The sequence below is a fragment of the Tenrec ecaudatus genome, chromosome 12 (assembly GCF_050624435.1).
Source record: "Tenrec ecaudatus isolate mTenEca1 chromosome 12, mTenEca1.hap1, whole genome shotgun sequence".
In the NCBI taxonomy this organism is placed as follows: Eukaryota; Metazoa; Chordata; class Mammalia; order Afrosoricida; family Tenrecidae; genus Tenrec; species Tenrec ecaudatus.
Window position 1 is genome coordinate 76550690 of NC_134541.1, and position 26160 is coordinate 76576849.

The window sequence follows — 26160 nt, forward strand, 5'->3', positions numbered from 1 at the left end:
AAAAATTGTGAATGAGGGGAAGTGCAGATCGGGGACCCAAGGCCCATCTGTAGACAACTGGACATCTTCTTACAGAAGGGTAACGGGGAGGAGACAAGTCAGTCAGGGTGCAGTGAAGCAAGGATGAAACATAAAACTTTCCTCTAGTTCCTAAATGCTTCCTCTCCCCACCCCACCCCCACTTTCATGACCCCAATTCTACCTTACAGATCTGGCTAGACCAGAGGATGTACACTGGTACAGATAGGAACTGGAAACACAGGGAATCCAGGGCAGATGAACCCTTCAGGACCAGTAATGAGAGTGGCAATACGGGAGGGTGGGTTGGTAAAGGGGAACCGATTACAAGGATCTACACATAGCCTCCTCCCTGGGGGATGGACAACAGAAAAGTGGGTGAAGGGAGACATCAGACAGTGTAAGATATGACAAAAATAATACTAATTTATAAATTATCAAGGGTTCATGAGGGAGGGGGTAGCGGGGAAGGAGGGGGGAAATGAGGAGCTGATACCAGGGGCTCAAGTGGAAAGCGAATGTTTTGAGAATGATGATGGCAACAATGTATAAATGTGCTTGACACTATGGATGGATGTATAGAGTGTGATAAGAGTTGTATGAGCCCCCAATACAATGATTTAAAAAAATAGTTCAGCATCATTTGACATTCAAACACGGCCCTCCACCCTCATCTCCCCGCAAAAAAAAAAAAGCAAGCTCACTGCCTTTGAGTTGATGCTGACTCATAGCAACCCTACAGGACAGGATAGAACTGCCCCCTGTGAGTTTCTGGGGCTGTAACTCTTTAATTCAGGAGAATGCCCTGCCTTTCTCCTGCATTAGTCATTAGGGAAATGTCAATTAAAATTGAAAAGTCACTATATTCTATTCAAACTCCAAACACACTGCCATCAAGATGATTTCTACACATTGTGACCTTCTATAGGATTTTTGAGACTGTAAATCTTTATAGGAGCCAACAGCCTCATTTTTCTCCCTCAGAGAGCCTCATGGTTTCAAACTACTAACCTTATAGTTAGCAGCACAAGGCCAACCCCACAGCATCACCAGGGCTCCTTATACACCTATCAGAAGGACAGAAATAAAAACAATAACACTAAATGGTGATAAGGATGTGAAGAAACTGGGTCCCTCCTACATTGCTGGTATAGCATTTTATGCTACAGACACTAGAAAACTGTTTGGCATTTTCTTAAAAACAAACAGAAAACCTCAATTACACTTGCACTTATTCAAACAGCAATTGTACTCTGAAATACCCCAGAATAATGAAAATATAGATTGCAAAAACAAAGCAAAACAAAACTTGTGTATGAATGTTAATAGAAGCTTTATTCACAATAGTCTCCAACTAAAACCAAAAAACAATATTTTCTTCTATGGGAAAATGGTTATATCCCTACTATAGAATATTACTCAGCAATACAAAGGAATGATATTGATATACACAACAATCTGGAGGAGTCTTCAGAGAAGTACACAGTTAATGATAAAAGTCAATCCCCAAATTACATACTGTATAACTATATATGACCTTCTTGAAATACCAAATCATAGCCAGGGAAAACAAATGAAAGTTTGTCAGTTTAAAGAGGACCTGGGATTGAGGAAAGTAGGGATGGACATAAGAGATCTTTGTGGTAATGGAAATGTTTTTTATCTAATATATCAATATCAATATCCTGGCTGTCACATTTGTAAGATGAAACTGAGTAAAGCGTCCATGTATTATTTTTTCTTTCCGCTGCATGTGAAGTTACCAACCAAAATAAAACAACTAGTTTTCGTTGAGTCAGTTCCAACTCAAGAAGCACTCATGACAACAGAATAGAATTGTTGCGTGGAATATTCTTTATGGAACAAATGACTAGGTCTTGCCTCTGTGGTGCCATTGCGTGAGTTTGAACTACCAACTTTTAGATTAGTAGTTGGTCCTCAATTGTTTGCATTACCTGTGAATCTACAATTATCCCAAAATAAAAACTTTAGTTGTGAGTAAAAGAATTTAGGAGCGTATGGACCCCTAATAAAATGATTTAAAAAAAAAGAATTTAGGAGCTAATAATTATTCTCTTCCCTGGATTCTATCTACCCTCTCCAGAAAGGCAAGGAAAAAAAGGGCTCTCATGCTTCCAGAACTGAGGTTATGGGTGCACAATGGATGAAAAAGGGCAGAACACAAAAAACATATACCTTATACCCCAAATATTTTGCTGTACATCGTTCAAATGAAGATAAGAGTGATGACAACCAGGGAAACCCCAGAGAATCCTGAGTTCTGGTATGTATGTGTAAGGAGGAGGTGCACTTTGTAGGAGGGTTGGACAGGTGAAGCAACATAGCCACTCGCCATCATAGGTAATTCAGGCTGAGACAGAAAGAATAAAGGCCATCCTACCCTGTTTCCCCAAAAATAAGACAGTGTCTTATATTAATTTTTGCTCCCACAGATGCACTAGGTCTTATTTTCAGGGGATGTCTTATTTTTCCATGAAGAAGAATATGGTACACATTTATTATTGAACAACCAAAAAGGAAATTTATTACCTGTATACAGTATGGTAGTAGTTGACATCACAAACCAGCATAACCAGACAAACTGAATCCTTCAGTATCAAGAATTTCTTGTTACTACCATTATTTCCATGTACAACAATCTATGGTACATTTACTCGTTTATTCAATGACAGTCATGTCACCATCTTCTGGAATATCATCATAACAATCCAAACCCTTTTCAGGGAGGTCTTATTTTGGGGGAATGCCTTATATTTTAGCAAGAGGCAAAACTGTAAGTATGTCTTATTTTCGGGGAAACAGGGTACTTGCAGTCCTTTGGTCACAGTCATTGACCACTTGGGTAATACCTATTCAACAAATATTAGTTTTTAGATAGTCATATTTTCCCAAGTAGGTTGTAGGCCTTGGCCAAACCATCCCTAATGTTACCCCAGGCCAAGTAGGTGCCCCAGAATGTTTCCTTGAATCAAGTTAGTAAGCACCCTCTGGCTCCAGTACACTTGTTTGATACCGACTCACCATCCTTTCAGATCTCCAACAGGAGATCTCCATGTTGCAGATAAGACGACCATCAGGAAAAGGCCTTTCAAGGCCAAGCCTCTCCATATGGATCACTGACCTCTCCCTCACTCCCTATTTGAGTGCTCTTTTCCAGATGCATAAAACAATAAATAAACAAAGATTGCCATCAAGCCAACTCAACACATGGTGCTACACGTGTGTCAGCATAAATTTGTGCTCCATAGAATTTTTATTTATTCTCCTTTTTTTAATCATTTAATTGGGGGGCTTGTACAGCTCTTATCACAATCCATATATACATTCATTGTGTCAAGCACATTTGTACATGTTTCCATCATCATTTTCAAAACATTGCTTTCTACATGAGCCCTTGGTATCAGCTCATTTTTACCCCTTCCTCCTGAACTTGATATTTATAAATTATTAGTTTTTCATGTCTTACACTGATCGATATCTCCCTTTACCCACTTTTCTGTTGTTCATCCCCCTGGGAGGGAGTTATATGTAGATCATTGTGATCGGTTCCCCCTTTCTCCCCACATCTTCCCCTTACCCTCCTGGTATCACTACTCTAATTATTGGTCCTGAGGGGTTTATCTGTCCTGAATTCCCTGTGTTTCCAGCTCTTATCTGTCCCCATGTATATCCTCTGGTCTAGCCAGATTTGTAAGGTAGAATTGGGGTCATGATAATGGGGGAGGGGGTAGGGGGAAGAGGAAGCATTAAAGAACTAGAGGACAGTTGTGTGTTTCACTGGTGCTATACCCTGACTGGCTCATCTCTTTCTTGCGGCCCTTCTGTAAAGGGATGAACAATTGTCTACAGATGGACTTTGGGTCTCCACTCCTCACTCCCACTCCTTCACATTGATATTAATTTTTGGTTCTGTGTCTTTGATGCCTGATACTTGATCCCATCAGCACCTCATGATCATACAGACTGGTGTGCTTCTTCCATGTGGCCTTTGTTGCTTCTCAGCGAGATAGCCACTCGTTTATCTTCAAGCCTTTAAGACCCCAGATGCTATATCTTTTGATAGCCAGGCACCATCAGCTTTCTTCACCACATTTACTTATGTACCCATTTTGTCTTCAGTGATGGTGTCAGGAAGGTGAGCATCATGAAATGCCAGGTTAATAGAACAAAGTTTTCTTGCATTGAGGATATATTTGAGTAGAGGACCAATGTCTGTCTGCTACCTTAACAATTATGTGCATAGACATATATGCACATAGATCTATTTCCCTATCATATGTATATGCCTATATTTAGACCTCTATAAATGTCCTTTGTCTCCTAGTGCATTCCTCTATTTCCTCTAGCTTTCTTCTTGTCCCACTATCATGCTCAGCCTTCATTTGGGTTTCAGTAATTCCTCTCGGTTACATTGCCCTTGATCAAACCCTACCAGGTATCCTATGCCCTCCTTGCTATCGATTTTAGATCACTTGTTCCCTTGTCTCCTGGGTTTGTTACCACCACACCACTTCCTTTCTTCCGCTTCCTCCTCTGTGTCCCCCCAGAACCATTAGTTCCCTTGTTTTCTCCTCCGGATTGTTTACCCCGCCTATATTATCTAGATAGACATGCAGAGACAATAGGCAGGAAGAAAAAAAACCCCAAGACAGATCAATAGAAAACAAAAATCACAAAAAAGAAAAGCCTATAAATAGTTCCAGGTGTTTTCGGTCAAGTCCGATGGAGTAACATGCCCTGGCCCCAAAGTCGACTTTTAGTATTCCCTGGGGACTTCATTGTTTTGCTCCCCTTGCTGCTTTGTTGCATGCCCTTAGCGGTTCATCCTGGTATGGTGGGGATTTTTAATGACTAATTTTTCTAAGTAGGTGCTCAGGAATTTTTTCTAAGTTGCCTCTGGGTAGACCTGAACCTCCAACCTTTCGGAGAACTACTGAGTGCATTAATATTTTGCACCACCCCGAAACTCCTGATGCATTAAAAATCCATAACCTATTAATTTATTGTGGGGAGAGGCATGGTTCTTAACTTCTCCAAAAAGAAAGGTACCAGCATTCATCCTCAAGTGCTCAGGAGACAGTCCTGCACCAATTATATTGGAGAGACTATTCTTGCCAATATGTAGTTGGTTTGAAAACTAGACTTGCTGCTGAACTCTGGATGACAGTGTTTAACTAGACAAATGCCCCAATCTTGAGCACATCTGCAAACCAAGACTGAGGACCCTGCCAATTGCCAGAGACCTTCATGAAGACGGTGCATGGCTCTAATTGCCTGCTGGGCATACATATCGACGGGGCTGTGCAAATGCAGAGCATCTGCCTTGTAAGTCTGTTGCTCAGTGTCTCCAAGCAGGCACCCAGGAAAGCCAGCGGCTCGGGAGCTTTCTGAGCCACCATCCTTTTCCTACAAATTGACAAGTGCTGCAGTCTTCCAGACTCGGGGCTGAGTGTTTAATTAAATTTCCAGACCAGGATAACTCTGTTGGCTTCTCCTGGGATTAGGGGGGCTCTGTGGGAAGGAAGTCCTGAGAAGATGTGCAGCTCCCTCTGGGGCCTTTAGCTCTTCTCTCGCCCTTTTGTGACACCTGGGCCCAGCAGATCACAGGCTTGGAGGCCCGATGCTTTTAGAAGTTAACCCGGCTCTCCCACTTACCACCTTTGTGATGTTATGCCTAACTCCTGGGGCATGCATCTTCATCTCTGAAGATTTATAGCCGCAATGAGGGAGAAAGCACTTAAATCAGGGTTCAACACCAAGCAGGAACATGACATATGCTGGCTCCTATGCTAATGAGTAGGGCACCAGTTGGTGCTTCTGCAAACCAGGACCCTTGACAGAATTCCACATAGCTGGCTACCTCCTTCCCCCAAACCCATCTTCCCTATTGCACTTTTGTGACTCGTCTCCTGGCTTTCTTTTTACGATTCTGGTGGTCGTTTTGCTGTCCTCCTCATCCTTTCTCTATGTGACCCGGAGGCTTCTGTTCTTCTTTTTCTGGATGATCTCATCCAGGCCCCTGACTTTAAATATCACTTACATGTTGATGGCTCTCAAATTTATCTCTTTGGCTCGACCTCTCCTCTGAGCTTCAGACACATAGATCTAACATGACATCTCCAATTAGATGACTCAAGGCATCTCAAACCTAATATATTTGGAAACGATTTATCCATTCCATAGTTACTCCCCCAACATGTTTCCCATCTCAGTAAATGCTACCACTATCCACTCAATTGCTCAAACAAAAAACCCCTAGTGATCATTTCCACTTCTCTTTTCCTTCTTACTGATCCTAGTTCTACTTCCAAAATATATCAAGACTTAATTAATCTCTTTTCATTTTCATTCCCATCTCTAAATGAAGCTCCACAATCTTTCATTTTTAAATTTAAACAATCTCTTGCATGGTCTGTGGGTTCCCTTCCTGTGCCTAGAAGGGAGGACTACAACTTCTTCCCATGGCTGAGGACAGAATCATTGCTAAATGGATTAACTGGGTTTCTGAAAGGAATGCCCGACTTTGCTCTCTTTGCTGGTGCAAGCAACAGCATTTCAATTCAGAAATAGAAATCAAATGCCATTAGCAAATTAATTCCAATTAGTTATGTCTAAGCACTCAGGCCTGAGGGTAATCCTGGTCAGTCCTGGAGGGAGATGTCATGGACCTGGCCACTAATAAAGTGGAGACCATATAAGAAGCGGAAGTGATGATGGCTGTCTCTGTCCCTAGATAGGAAAGCAGTGGGATCGGATCACACTGTGATCTCCCATGGGAATAAATTCACTTGCAAACGGTGTTGTGTGCTATTCAATTAATTCGGACTCATAGCAGCCTAGTGTGACAGATTAGGACAGCCTTATAGGACTTCCAAAGCTTTAATATTTATTGGAGTAAATTCCTCTTTGTGTGTGTGTGGCCCATGGAGCGGGTGGCGGGTTAGAACTGTTGACTTTTGGGTTAGTAGCTGAGCCATTACCCGTCCAGGACTCCTCTTTGAAATGAGTGACTGAGTTCTTAACTTGGTGGTCAGGTCCAAAAGAACAAAGTCAGTGTCACCTCCTTGTGGCAGGGTCACCTGCCATGAGAGCTGAGCGTGCAGCAAGTACCCAAGAACTGAATGACAAATGAATTGACAACTAGCAAAGAAACTTGAGGCCCGGTGTCGTTAGTAAGACTTCATTCTTCTATTCAACAAATATAATTCGGTCCCTACTGTGCTGGGCACAGCAGATTCATGTGGTAAATGAAACAAACAAGGATGCTATTCTCCTGGACTTTAGAAGCTAGAGGTGGAAGACAAGAAATGTTGATCAAATAAATGAAAATAAAATTTTAGAGAGTTAGGAATGAAACCAAGACAATGACACCGGGCCTGTGATAGTATGCGGATATGCAAAAGGGACATTCAAGGGGTCCTGAGGTGTTGACTCTGAAACTGATGATACCAGAGTCAGTCATGCCTGCAGAGAAAACCTCCAAGGGACAGGGGACCAGAAAGTATATTTTCCAGTCCTCGCCCCTTTCTCATCCCCCTAGGATGTCTAGCACAAACATCTCTTATGACCTCCTGAGCAGGCTGATCTGATTCCCCCGGAGCTGGTAGCTTTGCCCAGTCTCCACCTGCCTGGGTTTCCAAGACTGTAACTCTTTATGGGAGTAGAAAACCTCTCCTTCCTCCCACTGAGTGGCTGGTGGTTTCTAACTGTTAATGTTATGGCCAGTAGCCCAATGCATAAACCACAGGGACAGTTCTACTCTGTCCTAAAGGGTAGCTATTAGTCAGAACTGACTCGATGGTAGTGAGTTTGACTTTTTGGAACCAGTTCCTGGGAGAGGGGCTATTTCTGGATTTGAAAAATCATTTTAGAATATTACTGGCTGTCTTTAGGGAATGTCTAGAGATTTCCACAAAAGCAGTACCCAAGCAGGAAGAAAGATAAAGATCCATTTAAAGATGCACAGTCCCCGGACTTGTCTCTACGCTCAGATCCCCAGTGACCAGACCACCAGAATGAGCACTACCCTGCCCTCCAGGAGCCACGACGGCGTCTCTGCACCCTCTTCTTCTGGCTCGAACGACTGTATCCGAGACTAGCTGTACAGTGACAGCTCTAGACAGCGTGTGTTTTCTCCTCGTGAGCCTTGCCCAGAAAGCTAGAAGATGCGAGTGAATCGCGGGCACAATGGGTTTTGTCCTTTTACCTAAAACTCACTGGCATCAAATCAGTGCTAACTCATAGCCATCCCTTGTGGGTTTCCGAGACTGTAACTGTTACCGGAGTAGAAAGCCTAGTCTTTCTCCCGCGGAGGTGCTGGTGGTTTCGAACAACTGACCATTCGAATGGCAGCCCAATGCATAAGGCTCCTCCTGGAGTGGCCTCTGGAAGGGCTGACCATCTGCCATGTGTTGTGGTGATGAATCCATGGCCCCAGACCCTGGAGGATGAGGATGAGATGAGCATGGGTAGGTGCCAGGCACTGCTGCTAACCTTTCACGAGGACCGTCCTGGCCTCGGCCCAATCACTCCTCCCGTCTGACGTCAGCAGGCCGATTGGAGGCAAGCGCTCGTCCTCGTTGGAAGCCATTTTGACTATCTTTCTCAACTGAGTGAACAGATCCCCCTCACTGAGACGGCGGAAATTAATGACAACGTCTAAGACAAAGAACTGTGGGAAAACAGGTCAAACAGGTCACTCGTGGCTGCAGAGCTCCGCACGGGGGCCCACGTGACAACTTCATCCGGATCTAGGGATAGATATCACACCCGGATCCCCTAGGATTTGGTGTTCTGAGTGGTAACAATGTTGGGGTCTACCTAAAGCTCTTCGCTGTGCTGGAGTCCAAGCTGGACCCCAATTCAACCATTAAATTTCACTACAAGAAAATGTGGTTTTGCGTTTTGTAGTTCATGTAAAACCATCGTATTTGTGGACATTTGAGTTCTTGTTGTTGGAGGAGTATAAATTGGTACAAATCCTCCTGAAAGACAGGGTCTATTATATTTTTAAAAATGTATCTTATGACTCAGCAAACAATTATTTTAAAAACATAATTTAGTCTAAGGTTTTAGGAACATGTCCACCTGTGTACACCAGAAGACAGATCAAGGAATGTGCATATCTTTGCAATAACAAACAGTAAAAACAATCCAAATGTTCTCCAGTAGGGAATAGCTAAGTAAAATGTATTTGTCCAACGCGTTTACCCAGCAGTTGGAAGGGATGACAGGGCAAGGGTAAACACACTGATGAGAGGACAACAAAGCAAGTCAGTGAATCCTATGCAGAAGAAGATTACAAATGGAAACCAACACCCAAAATGCTGTGCGCAGACATGCGCACATACATATGTATACTTCCATTTGCTTTTGGCGTAAGCCTGTGGAGCTTCAGGATGCAGTTTTGACGGAAAGGGCATTATCCCTTGACGTAGGCCACAATACCCCTTTTGTCAGGCTGAAAGAGTCCTCTGCCTAGCCCTGAGCCATGGCCGAGTCCAGAACAGGTGTTCCGTGAGCAGTTTGGGATGGGTGGGGACCATGGTGACCAGGGGCAGAGTGGCTTGCAGCTCTGAAAGAAGTGTTCTTATTTTGCGACCGCCCAACCAGGGTGTGGGACGGACTGGAGTACCTCTGCTCCGACCGGACTTAAGACCGGAGATGCTGCCTTCAGATGGCAGACATTCACTGAGCTCTCAGCTTATTGAAAATGTGAAATAAGCCCGAGAACACAGAATCTTAAAAAATTACCAAAGGAGCACATGGATGGTTATCATCAAACATGGTTTGTAATTATTTAAGTAAAACCAATACAGAACAAAAAGACTTTCACCTTTCTTGTCAGATAAAATATACATGTGGACTCTTTACATGTAGACTCTAAAGTCTGGTGGGCAGTGAGGAGCCCTCCTCCTCAGCCTGTTCCCTGGTCCCACCGCTCTCTTGTTGGGCTCTTCTAAGGACAGACCTGGACTCATGGCACTGGCCACACCTAGGAGTCTTGCTAACCTATCTGACTTGTAAGCTCTCTGACTTCTCCGAGTGTCACGTCCTCTGGTGGTATGCAAATTCTAAGGCTCCACCTTCCAGATCACTGTGGGGAGATCACATGGGATAAATGTATTTAAATGCTGAGCCCACAGCTGGCACACCCAGTTAGTCTAACTGTAACTTTGTCAGTCTGTGATCTCCAGGAGGGTAATGAGGTGGGTAATAATTTTGGGGTGGAAAAAAAAGAATAATTTTGGGTGATTAGGCCATGACCACACAGGGCTTGCATTCAGGACCAGTAGCCCAAGAAGGGCTTCTTTCTACCTGTCCGACTTTGGGGGATGCAGATGTGAGTCCAAAGGAGTATCCCATAATTCATAGTTCTTCTTGTTCTTAGAGCCAATCAGTGGAGATCTGCCGATACGAGTCAGGAGACCCAAGTTCTGGGCCATTCCACCCTGCTTGCAATGGGATGAACACTGTGAGGCAGCAGGAAGGGATAAGCACCAGTGACTATTGCTGGTCTGACAACCCTCCTTGGCCTAAGGGACAGGGGTGGGAGAGGCTGCTTACCTGGTTTTGACAGGCCACAATGACATGCTCAGGCTCAGGCATGACGCTGCTCTTCTGGGCTACCAGTATGTCCTGAGTGTGGCCAGGTAGACGGTAGGAGGAAAAGAGCCCATAATATTGTTTCATACAAAGAGGCTGTCCTGACAGCTGGCCCTTGGCACAGTCGATGGGAATGGAATGGCTGGAAGGGCAGATAGGTTAGAGAAGGGACAAGGAATCAGGGTCAGGCAAAACGGGGCACAAAAACTAAACCTGCATAGTAATAGGCATCAAAAAGGTAAATCTCCACTTACTTACAGTCAAGAAGTGTCCCATTTTTTTTCTCAAAGGAATGTGCCAGAATTTTCTCAAATCTCTACCAACGCATCCCCATCCTGCCTCATACATTGCCATATTGACCCTCAGTGACTTTTCTTGCTTAGGCTGATCTTTGCTGAACCTGCCCTTGCACCCACCCATCTTCTTCATTAATCTGTTTAGAAAAACCTTGTCCTTCCGGAGCCTCCTCCTTCATCACTGTAATAGTCTGGGTACTTTAAAGAAACAAATCCACAGAAACTCATGTATAAGAGAGAGTTTTATATAAAGGTTAAGGGCATCAAGAAAACATCCCAACCCAGTGCTTCCCAAGTCCCAAAGTCCAACATTAACCCATTAATGCATATGTCCAACACCAATCCACAAAATCTTCCTCCATCTCACAAAACAGACCCAATGATGCTGACTGCAGGAGGAAAGCCAAGTCAGTGAATATTTAAACATCTCAGCACTGGCAGGGGTCTCCACACCGGTGCTCCAGCACCGAGGGCTGCATCGGGGTAGGTCCATGTGGCTTCTCATTGGGGATGTCTTGCAGGAAGTAAGCCTTGCCAGCTAAAGCAGGGAATTGGCTAAGGCAGCTCCACCCTGGTCCAACTATCAGAAAGCAAGAGACCAAAGGCGACGTTCACCAAGCCATTTATCCCCCTGTCGTTCAATTAACCCCACGTGTTTATAGGCCAGGTTGGCACAATAACTCACTACCTCAATCACCTCTTCTAAAGGTCTCTTCTGAGTTCAAGGCAGAGAGTTGACTCTCCCGTGTGGCCTCAATCTGTCTTGTGGTCTTTTCTTTCTGCTCTCTCCCTTCTTTCCTTTCCTTCCATCCATCAATCCATTCATCTGTTCAACCAAAAAACATTTGCTGAGCACCTCTGCTGTACCAGGCACCATTCTGGTATCCAGGGATATAACAGCCAACGAGATAGATGAATTTCCTCCTGTAATGGAGTGCAAGTTCTGGGATGCAGAGGCAAGGGGTAGATACCAAATAACAAAGCAGGGAACAAGATCGTCTGTGTTAGTGACACAGAACAACGAGATGGTGACCAGCAGGCTAGGAGGAGGCTTCAGGGGTGGCCATACAGAGTATGGATGTCTGAGCTGTCCTGTAAGGCTAGGAGGCAGCCCTGAGAAGAGTCAGGGGCAGGAGCTGTCTCATGACCCTGCTACTGGTCTTGAACCCATTTTATCAGAATGAACTAACAAAAGAATGAGGGCAAAAATTTAGAGGAAACACTCAGAAACCTTTGTAGCAACCTAACATAGGATAAGAAAATATCTGGCCTTCTGTTTTGTATCTTTGCACCTTTTGTTTAGTTGCTGGTTACGCAAATTTTTATAAAATTAAAAACAAAACAAAGGGGTCTTTTACCAAAGACTCTTTGAGAACATTTATGAAAAGTAAAAAGGAAGTCTCCAGGGTTGAACCATCATGAAGAGAAAGCCAGCGTGGTCATAAAGATTCAGATTATGCACAACCCGATATGTAGAGGTAAGAAATTTTCATTTTATTCTCCAGGCAACAGAAGCCGCAAGAAGGCTTTAGTGTTTAGTGGCATGATTCCATTTATGTTTTGCTTTTTCGGTGACCTGATTGCATAGGAAGAGCAAGAGGGGAGGCTGCGGCTGAGATGGGAAGGGGGTGTGGGTTGTGGGCAAGAGAAAGAGGGAGGTTCCGGGGCTAGTTCAGGAGGGCTGGCCGACAGCACCTGTGATAAAAGGGATCTGCAGCTAGAGGAGCCATAGCACCTCTGGATTTCTGGATTTACCACCTAGCTATGTGTTAATGCATTTACTGAGATGACTTGATAGGTCAACTGGGACTTTGAAAGGGTATCAAAATTTCTACAGAGGAAAGCTCATTACAGTGATCAAAATGTCCCAGTGGGGCTGGGGAGGGAATGGAGCTATGGGCAAGATAGACACACAAGCAGACCAAAAATATAGCATCTACTCTTCCACTGCTAAGCACTGGTATTATGAGGAAGAAGGCTTTATGAAATCCGAGCCTGGGTATCAGAGGAAACCAGAGCTGTGATTTCATAGGAGAGAGTATTCCTCAAAACAAGCCATTAGAAAGACAAAAAGACTCTAAGCAGATTAATTAGACTCGCTCAAAGATAACACATGAAGTGTTTGGGTGTTGGAATTCAAACTGAGCTCTGAGACCCACTCCAGAGTCCAGGACCTGAGCTGCTCTGCTCTGGATCTTGAGACCCTCTTGTTTCCTGGAGTGACTGTGATGCTGAGCTTTTGCTCCAAGGTTGGGCAAAGATTGAATTGGATCAAAGTTGAAAAGAGGAAAGCTTGCCCCCGCCGATTTCCTCATTCTGCCATCTCCTGGCTTGATGCCTATGTGTGAGTCTGGGTACTTTAGAGAAACAAATCCACAGCAACTCATGTATAAGAGAGCGTTTTATATAAAGGTTAAATGCGAATCAAGAAAACATCCTAACCCAGTGCTGCCCAAGCCCACAAGTCCAACATTAACCCCTATGTCCGACGCCAATCCACAAAGTCCTCCTCCATCTCACAAAACACACTCAATGACGCCGAATGCAAAAGGAAAGCAGAATCAGTGAGCATGTAAGCATCTCAGCGCTGGCAGGGTCTCCGCACGGCTGCTCCAGCACCCAGGGCTGCATCGGGGTAGGTCCATGTGGCTTCTCCTTGGGGGTGTCTGGCAGGAAGTGAGCCTTGCAAGTTGAAGCAGGGAACTGCTAAGGCAGCTGCACCCTGGTGCGACCATCACAAAGCAAGAGACCCGAGAACTAGAAATGCAAGTTCACAGAGCCATTTATCCCTCCGCCCTTCAATTAATCCCACATGTGTTTATGGGTCAGGTTGGCACAATCAACTAACTACCTCAGGCTATACGAAAGTCACTTAACCTTTCTGAATGTCTGCTGTCTCATTCCTTTATTGGACACTGTTTGGGGCTTGCTCTTATTCCCATGCTGACGTTTGATGCCCTTATTTTCACTGACTGAGGTCCCTGACTTCTCCAGGCTCGCTCCCTCTTGCTACTGCTTCTAGACAGGAGAGATTTCCTCCTAAATCAGTAACACTTCACTGAGTTTATGCAGCTGTCTCTACCTGTGTATGAGTCATCTATATCATCCTTCAAGCTTGGTGGGTTTAAAAAGATATATGCTCAACGTGAGGAAGCTATACTTGCCCACATTGCAAATTGGAACTCCCTTCTCCTCACTCCATTTCTTCTTTCTCTACCTTCAGGTGTGCTCTCTGATTGCTGACAAACTAATCATGCCAAATGTGAATTAAGGAGGCACAAAGCAAGGAAGAGGGGGTTTTCTAAGAGATTAAGGACGGGTGATGCTACTTTAGGAAAACAAACTGTTGCTAGTCAGGCCAGCTGGGGTTACAGCCATCAAAATGCTGTGGGAATTGGGTGGGAGTGACTGCAAAAACAGGAGTTGGGACATCCAGAAGGCAGAACGCTGCTGTCTAGTGCAGCAGAAAGACAGAGGCATAAACAATTTGTGCTATGCAGGATTTACCCTTCCCAAGTCGGTGGCAGTCCTACCTGTCCAGCAGAGCCTTGTAGCTGAGCACACCAGAGATGAGGTTGGCTGCAAACCTGCAAAGAGAAATTGGGCCTCAATCTTTCTTCTCGGGGAACCAGCCTCCCCTCTTTCCCTCTTTTCCTTTTTTTTTCTTTTTCCCTCTGTCTCCCATTTTCCTTCTCCCCCTTTCCCTTTCTTTCTTCCTCCCTCCCCCTCTTCCTCCCATCCCACACCCTCCCTTTTAAATGCAATGATCACCACAAAGACTGGTGACACCTGCTCCCACTAATGGTCTTCCCCCTACGCTCCCCGCCCCCATCCTTCACTAAATGCTGTCAGCCCTTCACAAGCTTTGGATTAAAAATGGTCCTTTGGAAAGAGGTGGGGTGGGGCAGATCTCAGGGAGAGGAAAGGAAATCAAGAGTGAATGAGGCAGAAGGAGGGAGGGGGAACCAGGAAAAGCAACAGGAAGGGACTGGATTAAGGGGCTAGGGCTCTTCCTGCAATGAGGTGAACATTGAGATTCTGGGGAGTCCAGGCTGGGGGTGGGGAAGGTCAATAATGCTAATGAGGGTGCGTCTATTTCAGAGCCCAAGCCCTGCAATGAGTCCCAGGATACAAATGGCAAACACTTTCACTTGACTGTTAACCAAAAGGTCAGAAGTTCAAGTTCATTCGGAGGTACTTCACAAGAAAGACTTGGTTATCTACTTCTGAAACATCAACTATTGAAAACTTTATGAAACACAGCTCTACTCTGACAAATATGGAGTTACCACAAGGTGTAATTAACTCTTTGGCAACTGGTTAGTGCTAATGAAAAGGAAGGCTGGGTGGGGGGGGGGGGAGGGGAGGCATCCAGAACAGGGGCCAGGGGACTGTCCTAGCTTCATTGTCCATGGATGAGGCGGTTCAGCTTAATTGCACTGGGAGGAGATTAGCCCCTTGGAAGCAATTTTGAGAACTGTTTTCAAAGCTCTTTCAGCCACTCTCAGACTTCAGTCAGTCTGAGGCCCATCTCAGGGAGTGGGAACCGTCTAAGCCTGGCTGAACCCCACCCCTTGGAATGAGAGGTGGGCTCCAGCTAATCTGAGGGTGAGCACTTGTCTTTTTCCCTTTCTCTAAACTGCTCCCATCCTACAGCACATGCTGGCCATGAGACTAGGGACTCAGGCATGGCTTTAAGAGTCCCCTGCAGGAGACCCTCCCTCGTCCCCACTCCTGGTGTACAGCTCCCGCAATCATCAATCAGCACTCCCCTCAGCTCATTGAGCTCTGAAATTGCAGCAGATGGTGGAGCCTTGGTATGGCAGAAGCTGGCAGGGAGAAACCCATCCCCCTTGGGATCCTGTGTTTAGAGCTGGGGGTTTTGGAGGGCAGCAAAGAGGCTGTCAGATAGATGGGGCAGCATGTCCCCAGTTACTAGTAGCAGCAGGGTCTGGGGCACGTGCCTCAGCTTACAGCCTCAGCCAGTGCGCACCTGGGGGCCCGTGACCTACATGTATGCCCCCCCCTTCCTCAAATAAACATAAAAGTCAAGGGGCCATTATCCATTGCAGCCTCACTGCACCTCATCTCCTCGTCAACCAGCTGCTGTCACTGGAACAGACACTGTCTCAGGGACATTGACCGGACCCTCTACCCTCGGTATTCCCAACGTGCGGGCCCAAGAGCTCCTCACTCACCTTAACTGGTCATTGGTGTCCTGGAAGTTCTGTTTTGCAAAGATCAAAGCTGGGCTGGAGTTAACAGGCAGGGCCAGGCGGTTATTGAGATACATGTCGTTCAGCCAGTACTCAGACACCTGCCAGGGAGGGCAGACGTGTAGCATGACCTGTTAGGTGGGTAGTTCCAGAGTCTACAACTCTCTCCTAAGTGAGGATTCTGTCAGTTCACACCTGGATTATCCATCTCATTCATTCACAAACCTATACAGAGCCCCAGTTGTATTCGAGGTCCCATGTGTATCCCAGTCTATCACGCCTGCCCTTATCTCTGTCCCATTCCTGTCTCCTTTCTTCCACCAGTTTCTCACCTTGGTTCTTGGGCTCGTCAGTCTTATCCCCACGTCTATCCTTAGGCACGTCATATCCCTGCCTTCCATTCCTGTGCATTTCCTCAGCCGAATCTCTATTCCCATCTGTTCCTCTGTGACCCCCATCCTTTTCCTCCTGTCTTTACCTCATCTCTCTTAGTCTCATGTCTATCTGTCCCTCATTTTGTCTTCCTATTTGTCCCCAGATCTCCTCATCCCCAATATTTATCCCCATCTCTTCTCTCTGTCCTCATCTAGAGTTCCCACCCTCACATCTAGTCTGCCCCTCAATCTCATCTTTTACAGTCTCTTGTCTCTCCTCCTCTTCCATGGTTAACCCATTTCTGTCCCCGCATCTGACCCCTCCTCATAACCTACTTGTCCTCCATCCAAACCTGTCTGTCTCTCATTTCTACCTCCTGCCTCCTCTGCATGGGTCCACTACCCCCAGTGTGCCCATTCCCCAGCCATTTACACCCAGCAGCCTATCAACTCCTACCCAGTTAGCTGTCTTCTCCCGTCGCTCCAGAAGCTTTTGTTGCAGGGCCTCACCAAGGCCACCAGGGGCTCCAAACTCTTGTACAATTGCTTGGCTCTTTCTGAACTGCTCCTCAGGCACCAGGTGCTTCATGCACTGCAGGTAGGTGGCCAGAGTCTTTTGCAGAGGGGGTACTGGCAGTTTGGGTAGGCCCTGGAAGAAAGAGATGAAGTTAGGCTTCTCCTTATCCTTATGTGTGGCCCCTATCCATTTTTAAAAATTGATCCCCAATAACTATCCTCTGTCCTCCACTTTTTAAAAAATTCTTTTTCCCTATCCTCGGATCTGTGTATTTTGAAGTTATAACTCAGTAGAATTATTAACTTTGGAAACTCCTATTTGAGGTCTTCACCTTTCCAAAATTCACCCCCAAATTCAAATCAAGGGAAAAAAGATTGATTGGCATCAGACAGACCTAGGTTCATACCCTGACCTAGTTACTGACCAGTTGTGTGTCCTTGGTCAAGTCACTCCACCTTCTTATGTTTCAATATCTTTCCTATAAAAGCCCACCTTTCACAGGATCAAAGAGATACTGAATGGGAAGGTGATTATAAACCATAAAGGGCGGGGCTACTCCTGGATGGATGGAACTACTCCATAAAGAATGAAATACTCCTGGCTATTGGTATTGCTGGCTACTGGTTACTCTTAATTTAAGGACTGTTCTTAGCTGGGGCTTCAGAAGCTAATGAATCTTTTGAACCCAGAGGATATTGTTCTAAAGAGGAGAGTTGGACAGGTGAATGATGTTTGAATGGTAGAAAACATATCTTAGTGTTGCTCTAATAATCAGAATTCTGAAAATTTTCCCCTGGAAAACTGACTCATGGCCTGAGATCCTTGTTAAATCCATGCTAGGGTTATCAAATCTAATCAGGGGTATTTCATTCTATGTATCTATGGAGAGTTGATCCTCTTCCAAATCCCACTAAGTTTTCACTTCCTCATTTATGTGACAAATGTAACAATTCCTACCTGAGAGAGATTTAAGAGAATTACAGGAGGTCAACAACTGGTACCAAACAGAGACATCATAAAGTATTACGTGTTTTCTTCCTGTCACCTTGATAATTCTCTTACTTTCCCTCACTTGCTCTTTTCCATCCTTTCCCTCTCCTCCATCGCTTAAGCCAGCTTCTGTGGAGTCAATTCTGACTCATGGTGAGCCCATATGTGTCAGAGTGGAGCTGTGGGATTGGTGTACTGGATTTGAAGGGTTGGGACCATGGTCTTGTGGGACAAGTTGGTAAATTGCCACAATATAATTCATAGAGATTATGGGGTCTTAAAAGCTTAGAAGCAGCCATTGAAGATATAATTACTGGTCTCTATCCATCTGGAACAAAAGGAAATGAAAGAAACCAAGGACTCAAAGAAGAAACTATTCCACAGGACTGAAAGCCCCAGTTAATACTGACCCCATCTAGATAGAAAGCGGAATTGGGTGATATCTGACGAACACTACCAAACACCTGATCAAGTACATAATAGAAGAAAGGAAGAAATATGTAGAACCTTCCTTTCTGGGTAGAAAGGAAGAAATATGTAGAACCCACTCAAAATTCCAAGCTTTCAATAAAAGATGTAGCTCAGAAAGATGTGATACTTTGACGCACAGCAACACAGATGTGAAATAAACAGATATACAAGAAAAACCTGGGAGTCTGAATCTCGTAGAAAGTAGAAATATGTGAGCCAAGCAGCAACTGAGAAAATTAACGGGTGGAACCTATACATTGAGACCAGAAAGAGCAGTACGCTGTCAATGGGCCAACTGCCAGCCAAACACAGCACTCTCCCACAGCACAGAAAAACCTCAGGTCCACTCAGCAAAGGAAGAGGGGACCCACTCCTTTGCTCTCCCCATTAGCTGGGTGTATGGTGGAATACCCAGGATCCAATCATCCCATAGGGAACCTCTCCCTCATACCTGGGACTGTGAACACATGCTCAAAGAAGGTAGCCCTGACCAGATCCTTGCACACAGCAAGGGAAGCTAGCAAAAAGGAAGCCAAATTTCACCAAGTCCCCTACAGCAGTTTAGGGTCCGCAGGGGACACAGGTTTACATAGGTCATGGTCAGTGGCAGAGGATGCAATAAACCCTATTCTGGCACTCACCTCAAGTGATTAAATGTAAAGACTTCTTCCAGTGCCCTGGGGCTAGAATGCCTCCACAGCAGGAGAACTGGGTAGAGCTTTCAGGTGCTTTCTTTCCTTCTTTCTGTGCAGCTGTTTCCCTTGAGAAACAACTACTTCAATCATTGCACACCCGCTGGGAACCACCAAGATCAACCTGAGGACTGAGGTCTTGACCAGAAGCAATGGTAGCTCTGATTTGGTGATCTAGTGTTTTTCTGTGATTTTGGCTTTTCTTCTTTTTAGTCGCCCCCCCCCCCTATTTCCCAGGTTTTGTTTTTAGTGTGGTGGGGAGTGGGGAGGGAGGGTGGGGTAGAAGGGAGAGAGGTGAGGTTTGTTGATGTTGGCCTTCTTATTTTGGATGTACCTTCTTATTTTGTTTATCATTAATCCTTTCTTGGAGCCAACTATTACTTCAAGACCCAGCCCCCCAAACCTTCAAAAGCTACTAGTAGCTAGTCTAATACAAACTTAAAAATAATGCTTTCTTGAAGACAACAATTTCAGTACCCATGAGAAAGTATGCTTACGTAGTACAAAAGAGTGGCCAAAGCACTGAACCAACCAGGGGACCTTTCGAGGAGGAAAAGGCATTGAAACGACCTGCAATGAAGCTCAGAAGAATGGTATTCAAGTGCTTTCAATATGTGGAGGAAACAAGAGCTACAGAAAAGAAAAATCAACGAGACAAGAAGATAGAAGAATTCAGCAAAACACTACAGAGAAATCCAATAGGACAAATGAAAAATTAGAAATCATACAAGAACATCAGAATACTAACCTTAAGATATTAGGACAAGATAATGTGTTGAAAGAGCAAAGCAGTAGAATTGAAGGAATAGAGGCCTAATTACTGACCTTGAAAACAAATCTCTCTAGACCAATTTATAAGAACAACCATTTACAAACGCAAATTGAGAGTTAATAATTATGTGGGAAACTATCAAGAGAAATAGCTTATACCTTATAAACATTCCAGAGCAAGAAGAATCAAACAAGCCAGCAAAAACAAACTAGAGTGAAAGTAATCCAGGAATGACTGAAAGAAAATGTTTCTAACACCATGGAAAGAGAAAGTAACCATTCAAGAAGTTGAAAGTAACCCTGGTAGGACTGACCCCCAAAGAATCCTGAGAGAAAATTTTTGGGGGGTGGAGAGTGGGGGAAGTTAACTAAAAAGGAGAATCAATAAGAATAAGTTCCTATTTTTTCAATAGAAACCATGCATCCAGAAAGGCAATGAAAGGATATGTACGAATCTCCGAAAGAAAAATTATTTGGCATCCAATTATCTTACATCCAGCAAAATTATCCCTCAACTATGAGGAGAAATAGTCTTTTCAGCAAGGAAACTATTAAAGGACAGTGTATTCACAAGACCAACTATACCAAAAATACTAAGGAGAATTCCTTGTTCAGAAAATCAACAAGAAAAGCAAGCTGAAATCATATACAATACGCCACCATCCAGAAATCAACTCACTGAAAGCAGACTGAAAACTAGGAAAAAGACACTCCCCAAGGCAGACAACAATAAACTAATGGAAGGAACAGATCAGATACAACTTAATTAGGTGGATAGGCGGTTGAAGAGTTCACAAAAGAAAAGGAAAACTGTCTTAAACTTAGGAAGAAAATAATAATAAAAAAGGGCATTGCATAATGTCATTCTTTTTGAGGACACATATAACACATATCAGGATAGACTATATGTTAAGTCACAACGTAAGTTAATAAATTTTAAAATGTCGAGATAATACAAACCATTTACTCAGACCACAGTGCTATAAAATTAAGTCAATAATAAGAAAAGAAAATAATAAAATGCATGGGAATTAAATAACATTCTGCTTAAAACTGCTGAATAATTGAAGAAGTACGAAGTATCATTTTTAAATTCCTGAATTAAAAAATTAAAATGATAACAATATTAAAAATGGACTCTTCAAATTTGAAAATCTAGAATGCACACATTTCTAAAAACACACTACCTGCCTTAATTAATACAGCATTAACTAAAAGTACTACTTTTGCTGTGTCCTTAAAACATTTGGGACACAGCAAAAGTAGGACTCAGAAGGGAAATTCTAAACACTAACATCCAAACAGGAGACTCCAAATCAACACTTTAGCTCAATGCATTCAATTACAAGAACAAGAGCAGCAAAATAACACACACACACACACACACACACACACACCATCATCAGAAGAAAAGAAATAATAAAGATCAGTACAAAAATAAATGAATCAAAAGTAGGGGAAAATCAATAAAGCTTTGAGAGAATTTAAAAATGGCAAGCCATGAACAAACTTAACAAAGGAAGAGGATAAAATGCAAATATCATGAATAGTACATGAGATGGGCTATAATAAGAACAACATGGAAACTAGGAAACTACCAAAAACTCCAATTATAAAATAATGGATAAAAAAAATCTGGTACAATGGAACAATGACAACTCTCTTAAACACCGCAAGACATGTACAAAACTAGAGATCATTATGCTTAGCAAAGTTAGTCAATCTTATAAAAGTAAATCTTTAATGACACCATCTGTAGAAGGAAAAACAAAGAAAAAGAAGTTTTTCCTTTCATCAACAGATAACTTTAAAGACTATGAGAAGGGACACAGAGGGGTGGATAGGAAATTATAGAGGGAAGGAGGAGGTTTACAAGAGAAGAAAAGAGAAGAGAACCATCTCCATGGTGGTAGTGGTGGTGGGGATAAAGCGATATTATTTCTGATTTCATTTGTTAAGACGAGCTGTGCAATTATATAGAATATGCTTTTAAAAAAAAAAGAGTGAAGGCTCACTGCCTTAAAAACTCTCCAGATCCCTTACCTGAATAATTTTTGAGTGGCTAAAAAAAGGCAGAAAAGTAAAACTGAAGTGGATGTGGAGTCTTTAGTGACATACAAGTTCATTTCAAACAGATAAAAAAATTGGCAATGAAATGGATGACAACACAACAGAATCAACTGAAATAAAAAAGATAATCACACAATATTATAAAAGATTGTGCTCTAACAAATTTGAAAATCTAGAATAAATGCATGCATTTCTAAAAACATACTACCTACCTTAACTAATTGAGGTTGATTTAGAAAAACTCCAAAAGACATAATTCAAATATAAATAGATCTGGTAATTTAAAAATTCTCAATAACAAATAAAAGCCCAAGACAGACAGCATCACCACAGGGAATTCTACCAAGTATTCAGAGAAGATTTGATACCAGTTCTACAAAAATTAGTCTAGAATATAAAAAAGGACAGCAAATTCAAGAACTCAATTTACAAAGCAATTTACATAACACTGACACCCAAGCCGGTCAAAGATATCCCCAGAATAGGAAACCATAGACAAGCATTCCACATGAACATATATGCAAAAATTCTAACAAACTTGTAGCCAATAGAATTCAACAGAATATCACAACAACAACAAAAATATACTACATCATGAGTAAGTGGGATTTACACAAGGTATGCAAGGATGGTTCAACATTCAAAAAACATTCAATGTTATCCACCATATAAAATAAATAAAACAAACTATATGATCATATCAATTGATGCAGAAAGGCATTTGACAAAATCCAGCACCTGTTCCTGATAAAAGTATTCAGTAAAATAGGAACAGAAGAGAGATTCATCCACATAGCAAAAGCCAATGGCCAGTATTTTGCTCAATGGGGTGAAATCAAAAGAATTCCTCTGCAACCAGAAACCAGAAAAGGATGCACTTTATCACCATTATTTTTTAATATAGTACTAAAGAGCTTTGGACAACAAAAAGAAATAAAAGCCATCCAACTGGAAAAGAAGTAACACTCCATTTGCAGATTATATGATTGTGTAAGTAGAAAATACAAAAGACTCCACGAGAAAACTGTTGGTACTAATTGAAAAGGTCCAAACATGCCATGCTACAAGATCAACATACAAAAATTAATTGGATTCCTGTATACCAGAAAGAGAACATTAAATAGGAAATTAGGAAAACAATACTATCCATAATAACCACCCAAAAAGTTAAATCCTTAGGACTAAACCTAATCAGAAAAGTTAAAGACTTGTACAATGAAAATTACAAACACTACCATAAGAAACTAAGACATACCTACATAATGGAAACATGTTCCATGATCCATGATCATGGATAGGAAGACTTAATATTGTGAAAAATGTCAATTGTACCCAAACTACAAATATAATACAATTCTGATCCAGATACTAATGTCAGCCTTCAAGGAAATGGAAAAACTTATCACCAATTTTATATTAAAAGTAAAGAACACAGTTAAGTAAAGCATTACCTACAAGAACAACACAGGAGGCCTCTTACCTCCCTATTTCAAAACCTACTAGACAGATATGGAAGTCAAAGTAGCCTTGTACTGGTACAATGATGAATATATAGATCAATGGAATATAATATATAATTCATAAATGAATCCATGAACCTACAAACAACTAAGATTTTACAAAGGTCCTCAAAATAGACAAAGGATAAGTCTCTTCAACAAATCTCTTACTGCCATCAAGGTGATTCAGACTTATAATGACCCTGGAGGACAGGATAGAAGTGTCTCTCTGGGTCTCTGAGACTAGAAATCTTTATGGGACTAGAAAGTCTAATTTTTCTCCTGCCTTCAACAAATACTGCTTGGAAAATTGAATTTCCATTTTTAGAAGCATGAAACAGGACCTATACTTCATTCTACATGTAAAAATGAACTCAAGATCCATTAAAAACTTAAGTATAAACACTAGAACTATAAAAATCAACAAGAAAAATGTAGGGACAAACTTACAGAGGGAGGGCCCTAATACATGGTATAAACACACTATCAACGATAGTGAAAACCACTCACAAAACAGAGGACGGAGGCTTCCTTAAAAATGCATTCATGTGTATCTAAAGGCTTCCTCAGAAGAGTCAAAAGAGAACACACAGACCGGAGGGGGGAAATTGACAATGATATAGAAGATAAAGGATTAATCTCCAAAATCTATAGTGAACTATGAAACCTCAACAAGCAAAAGAAAATCCAATTTAAAATGGGCAGAGGACATGAACAGAAAGTTCAGCAAAGATAAAATCCAGGTGGCCAAAAGCATATAAAGAAATGCTCTCGATCACTACGCATTGGTGCGATGCAAATCAAAACCATGATGAAATAACACCTCACACTGGTACTTATAGCAACGTTAACACACACACGCACACACAACACACAGCACACAGTGTTGAGGGATTGGAACCCTCATACACTGCTGGTTAGATTACATACCTGTGCAACCAATGTGCAAAGTATTCGGACACTTCCTCAAATAAATGGAAATAGAAATACTATCAATCCAGAAGTCTTCCTACTTGGTACAAACCCTAAACAAATGAGGAGCAAAATAGGAACAGCACTTGCACGCCCATGTTTATTGCAGCACTATTCATAATAGTGAAGTTGGAGACAACTTAAAAGCCCATGGCTGGAGGAATGAATCAATGAACGTTGCAATGGAACACTACACTTTGCTAAAGAATCATGATAAATCTGTGAAACACCTCATGACATGGATGAATTTGCAAGACTTTATGCTAAATAAAGGTAGTCAATCGCATAAAGGCAAATACTGTGTGAGACCGCTATTAAAAGATAAAAATATCAAGAAAAATATTTTCATATAAAAAGAAATAGACCTTGATGGCTAATGGAAATGGGGTTGACGGAGGAGGCAAAAGGAGTGGCGGAAAAGCAAAAAACTAAAGGTGAATTAAAATAAAAAAACTATCTGGGCACATAGTATGCCCTATAAAACAAACCAAAAAACCCTCAAAACTCCTTTTTAAGAAGCCATATTTACTACATCAATACAGACTTGAGGAACCTATGAGACTGTTGTCCTAAAATACCCTTTGAACTTGGACCAGAAGTCACTCCCAAAGGCGGTCTTACATCTTAATTTTTATAGATTGTGTTATGAAATGAACAATATCACTCCTGAGTAGTGTGCCCCCTTAAATAGTCAACTAAATGAGACCAGTTAACACTTACCCTAAAACCAGAAATAAGAAGGTGCAAAGAGACAGAGAAACTAGATAAGTGGAAGCAGAACAAGCAGAATGGAAATAATAAGAAAGTTGACACATTTGCTGACCGATTGTGAAAAATGTAACCAATGTCATGGAATAATTTGTACAAAAATCATTATATGGGAACCTAATTTCCTGTGTAAACTTATACCTAAAACATAATCAAATATTTTTTAAAAGGAAAAGACAAGCTGCTTTTTACCTTAGGGTGGAGTGGTTTCTGGGAAGATGTGCTTAAGGCTCTAGGGTGAATTAATAAGTTTTGGGGTAGAGAATTGGAAAGATGTCACTGTGAGCATTCTCCTACCCTGCTGCCACCCCACTCCCACACCTAACCCACCCCTTCCTGCCCCCCAAGGCCACGTCCAGCTCTTCCAGGGCTTCTCAGGCTCTTCAACTGGCTCAGGGAAGGGTTCAGGCCCAGGCATCATGCTGGGGAGAGGATTGGGAGTGAGGAGAGTGGCCATCATGAGGGGTGGGGGGGCCCAAACGTCACTCACAGGTTCCTCTGCACTGCTGGGAGGCTTTGCCACTGTTTGATTTGGGGCTTTTTCCAGTAGAGGCATCGTAGGAACTCCTAGACTGGGGAAGCAGAAATGTAGACCTCGAAACAGAGAAAGAGTATCATCAACATTAGGGCCACATAGACTTGCCTTGGTCCCTGGAATGACAACCTGTAGCCCCTCATTGCACCCCAACCTAGGAAGAGGTTAGAGAAGAACAGTAGTATACTTGTTGCAGGCCAGCTCCAATTCCCTGGCTTCTAGACTAGACCCCTGGCCATAGTGCTCTCTCTGAACCCCTAAACAGAAGATAATGGGTCCTGAGGTGAACCTCCAGTTAGGACTTGTTCCCATGAGACTGCTATCACTCAGGTCCAGTCCATCGAT

General features: G+C 42.8%; 1 protein-coding gene across 1 annotated transcript in view; it reads right to left on the minus strand.

Moving 5' to 3' along the window:
• CHAT (choline O-acetyltransferase) overlaps nt 1-25915 on the minus strand; it is a 59391-nt gene extending 33476 nt beyond the window's left edge. Inside the window, 7 exon segments of the mRNA XM_075528006.1 lie at nt 8533-8710; nt 10606-10786; nt 14474-14527; nt 16139-16257; nt 16988-17179; nt 25771-25900; nt 25902-25915. Of these exon segments, the coding sequence (XP_075384121.1) occupies nt 8533-8710; nt 10606-10786; nt 14474-14527; nt 16139-16257; nt 16988-17179; nt 25771-25900; nt 25902-25915 (868 nt within the window).
• Between the last annotated feature and the right edge of the window lie 245 nt (nt 25916-26160).